Raw genomic sequence first — 5,000 nt, forward strand, 5'->3', positions numbered from 1 at the left:
CTCTCACTCTCACTCTCACTCTCACTCTCTCTCTCTCTCTCTCTCTCTCTCTCTCTCTCTATCTGTCTCTCTCTCTCTCTCTCTCTCTCTCTCTCTCTCTCTCTCTCTCTCTCTCTCTCATATATATTACCTCTCTCCTCCGCTCTCTGCTCTAACATCTATCGGCTTTAAGCGGAAGGGTCCATGTTTAAACATATTTCACATCACTTCTCAATTTTTTTTCTGCGTTATACATCCACTGAATATTCATTTCACTTGTCCATGCTTAAAAAAATTAATCACAAATAATTGACCTCACTTTTCCTGGTTTTAACTCCATCCGATGATCACTTTCAGGTAAAGATGATATATTTGGTGAGAATCCTTGCATCTACCCAACGATAGGGAAGTCGTCCTGCAACGTCAGAGCGCTTACATACTGTGACCTTCATCAAATCATGAGGGACGATATCTTGGATGTCCTCGATTTGTATCCAGAATTTGCGGACGATTTTTCCCGCAATTTGGAGATTACGTTCAATTTGAGAGACGTAAGTATCGGGGTTAGTGTGTCTCTCTCTTTGTGCTGTATATATATATATATATATATATATATATATATATATATATATATATATATATATATATATATATATACATATACATATACATATACATATATATGTGTGTGTGTGTGTGTGTGTGTGTGTGTGTGTGTGTGTGTGTGTGTGTGTGTGTGTGTGTGTGTGTGTGTGTGTGTGTGTGTGTGTGTGTAATATTTCTATTGACAGATATAGATGTAGATGTACAGTTTCTCTGGTATAGAAACACTATACATACACGCACATGCACACACACACACACACACACACACACACACACACACACACACACACACACACACACACACACACACACACACACACACACACACACGACATTCTCACTATTTCAACAACACCCACAGCCAAACCTTCCACCCCAACCCCTCTACCCGTCCTAAAATGACACACACACACACACGCGCGCCCTTCGAAACACTCAAAACCTCTTTTCGTCCCTTCTCCCCCTCCTAAAATGACTCACACATACACACACACACACACACACGCGCCCTTCGAAACACTCAAACCCTCTTTTCGTCCCTGCAGGAGGAAGCACAAGGCGTCGACCCACTGCTCCTACATAAGAAGTGCCGTCTCTCCCGGTCTCGCAGTCACTCCCAGGACACGGAAGACCCCAGACGCAACGCTTTCAGACCCCCGCGACATCGGAGACGGCGCTACGTGCAGCCGGGTTCCAGCGGAGAGGAAAGCGACTCGTAAGTACAAGCCGGATATCTGAGACTAAATGAATAACGATAGTAATTCATAAATTAAGACAGTTTAAACGTTGTGTCGGATTTCGTGTTTGATGCTTAGGATTTATAAAAGAAGTTTTGTTATTTTTTTCTAATGATTATTCTCGTTTGGTTGGTTTGAGGTTTGTAGACTTAGGACTAAAAAAGAAATGTAATATTTTTAAGTAACGTTTGGTTGGATGGTTGTGTGACACTACAAACGTTAGTTTCTAATTGTCTCTTCAGAGGCTTCCGAGTGTTTAATTTTTATTATTGTTGTTGTTATTGTTGTTATTATCGCTATTATTATTATTATTATTATCATTATTATTATTATTATTATTATCATTATTATTACTATTATTATTATTATTATCATTATTATTATTATTGTTGTTGTTGTTGCTATTGTTGTTATTAGTAGTAGTAATATTGTTGTTATTATTATTATTGTTATTATTATTATTATTATTATTATTATTATTATTATTATTATTATTGTATCATCATCATTAATGATACTGATATTATCATTATTACTTTCATTATTATCGTTATTGTCATCTTCATCTTCATTGTCAGTGTAATTGTTTTTCTTATTATTATTGATATTATTATTTTTATTATTGTTGTTGCTGTTGTTATTGTTGTTATTATTTTTGTTATTATCATCATTATTATTATTTTTTTAGTCATCATTATCATTATTTCTAGTATATTTGTTCTTATTGTTGTTACTGTTGATACCGCTGCTATTATAATTATCATTATAATTATTATTATGATTATTATCATTATCATGATCACTATTATGGTTTATAATTATTATTGTTATTATCATTGTTATTATCATTATTGTCATTATTGTTATTGTTTTCATTATCATCATTATTTTTATTATTATTTTATTATTATTATTATTATTATTATTAACATTATTATTATTTTTGTTATTACTACCTTTATTGTTATTATCATTGTTCTTGTTATTATTGTCATTTATTATTATTATCATTATTATTGTTATTATTGTTTTTAGTATTGTTATTGTTATTAGTATTGTAATTATTTTTACTATTGTTTTTATTGTTGTACTATTATCATTTATTATTATTAATATTTTTTATTATTGTTATTAATACCATCATCAACACCATCATACTAGTCATCATGGTTTTTGCAGTTATGATTATCAGTATTATTATGATTATTATTATGTAAATGTTGATGTTGAGAGTTTCATCACGCTTCAGGTATGTGAGTTCCAAAGGTGCTACAAACATTTAATTAGACAGATATTTAAGATATTAATGGATGAAATGAACAGGAAAATATCTTGTGTGATTTAAGATATTGAAGCATTGGCTGTGGGGGCTAAGGCATATTTATTTCATTATTATTTTTCTGCATTTGCTATTGTAGTGAAATCTCTCTCTTTTCACTCTACATTGCTCTGTCCAAAAAACAGAAATGACTGATTTATTACGATTTGTTCATTTTCATATATCAAGATACGAGCAATCTGATATGCTCGGATCCCAAAACTTATCAGAGCTTGATTAACTCAGGTCAACACGAAGGAAACTAGTTTATCAGTTTATATAAACATTTCTTTATTTACCTTTATCTTATCTTGTTACCAAGCATGATTACAGCTGCTTTATTAAATAGCATTTGATATAAAAAATGATTTTTTTAACTGCTTACCAAGGGATAGTATGACGGAATTATTTAATTTGCCTCCTTGTAACTTGCAATTATCAGCGCCATTTTATTTATCAACTTATTAATAATGCCAGAAACAAAATCTTTTTTAAATGAAAAGGAATATAAGAAAGTATAAATTAACCAGAATGATTCCATTCATATCAGTTTTATAAAGCATGTTTGGGTAATAGACATGTGTTATCTAAATCAGTTGGATCATAGACAGTTATAATGAAGCCATGCAGCTTGAGCAGTGTAGGCCACCTCAATCAAAACTTTATTAAAGATATTATAAAAATAAATAGTTAATTAATCAGTGTTACCGCAAGAACATCTGTTATTCCTAATTTTGTAAATGACTAAAATTTGCTATAAAAAAAAAATCCTGTTTATGCACATTCATTATTTTTATTTTACTAAGAAAAAATTCTTGTTAATTTAGATGCAGAAATTGCTGTGCTATATACCAAATCCCCAATGTGATACTGGTTATGTCAAAGTATCTTGACACAAAATTTTACATTGCATTATGTCTATTCATACCTTTTTCAGTAGTTACATACTTATGAAGTATCTCATTTTCAAGCATTTGGATATAATACAGTTCATTTCGCCTCTCCAGATTTCTTCTTAGAGTGCAGTACTTGCTTTCACTACGTGTGCTATCAGAAAATATCCTAATAATCATGCCCACAGCCAGAAATACATTTCCTGTAACTGAAGCTTTGTTTCTCTTTTCAGCATGAGCTTTCCTTTCTGTCTCTCTTTCTCTTTTTCTTTATTTTAGTTTTAAAAGGGGGAAGGGTTGTAATCAGGCTCTCTTTCTCACTTTTCTCTTTTGTTTCATAAAAGGGGGGTGGGGCTTGTAACTAATTGCTTGAAATGCTCGCTAGGAATGCACTGACGGTGTTTATAATACATGTGCTTCCTCTAACAGTCTTGGGGGCGATCAAAGTCTCTCCAGCACAGAGGTTATGCACCAACAGTAAGTTATCACACGGATACTAATTTGTTAGTGTGTTTTACAAGCATCAATGTTGACGTGTAATTTTTCTTAATCAAGTACTTCTGATTATCTACCTATATTTTTTCCCCCCTGCAATCCACCTTTTAGTTCTCAGTCAGATATTTAATCCTATTTGTGTTGTTAGTACAAATGGTCAGTTTATCCGTTGGTTTGGCAAAAGTAATAAAGAGTTATCAGCTCAACTGGTACATACACTTCTGTGTTAGTAGGTCATAAGAATGTGTATATTCATAGTTTTAGAGAGAAATCATCATTGATATATCCATTTGTATGTGTGTTTGTATTATTTACTGTAGTATCATCATGGTAGGAAATCAGAAGGAAATGATGTAAGAACTTGATGTATCATACTAAGGATACTTAATGTCTTGTTCAAGTACCATTTTAGTAGTCATTTCAGTACCCAGTTCTGTCATGAAATAGCTAATGTTAGTCATACATTTCCTTAGATTTTAGGTATTGTGTGTCTTTTAGTCAATCTTCATATATATTTTCTTTTTCATAGGAAGATAGAAGGTGTTTTTGAAAACAAAATGCTTTCTGATGCACACACACAGAACTTTATAATGTATATGAATTTGATATGAACATGAGAATGATATTACATTCAGCTCAAGTTATAGATGGTCAGCTCTTTGAATGTGTTTGGAAATATATGATCTGTATATTTTGTAAGTTGTAACAGTATAACTAATTAGTAACAAAATACTTCATACTTATGTCCAAAACATATTCAAACTGCTTTATTAGAAAACGAGATAATGGTTTTAGTATGATATATATATATATATATATATATATATATATATATATATATATATATATATATATATATATATATATATATATATATATATATATATATATATATATATATTATATATATATATATATATATATTATATATATATATATATATATTATATATATATATATATATAATATATA

The 5,000-nt window shown here is 30.7% G+C and overlaps 1 protein-coding gene across 1 annotated transcript in view; it reads left to right on the forward strand.

The window, feature by feature from the left end:
- sei (seizure) overlaps positions 1-5,000 on the forward strand; it is a 164,520-nt gene that overhangs the window by 101,058 nt on the left and 58,462 nt on the right. The window contains exons 13-15 of the mRNA XM_070118775.1: positions 337-530; positions 1,131-1,300; positions 3,963-4,010. Of these exons, the coding sequence (XP_069974876.1) occupies positions 337-530; positions 1,131-1,300; positions 3,963-4,010 (412 nt within the window). The remainder of the gene's footprint in view (positions 1-336; positions 531-1,130; positions 1,301-3,962; positions 4,011-5,000) is intronic.

This window comes from Penaeus vannamei, chromosome 42, assembly GCF_042767895.1.
Source record: "Penaeus vannamei isolate JL-2024 chromosome 42, ASM4276789v1, whole genome shotgun sequence".
In the NCBI taxonomy this organism is placed as follows: Eukaryota; Metazoa; Arthropoda; class Malacostraca; order Decapoda; family Penaeidae; genus Penaeus; species Penaeus vannamei.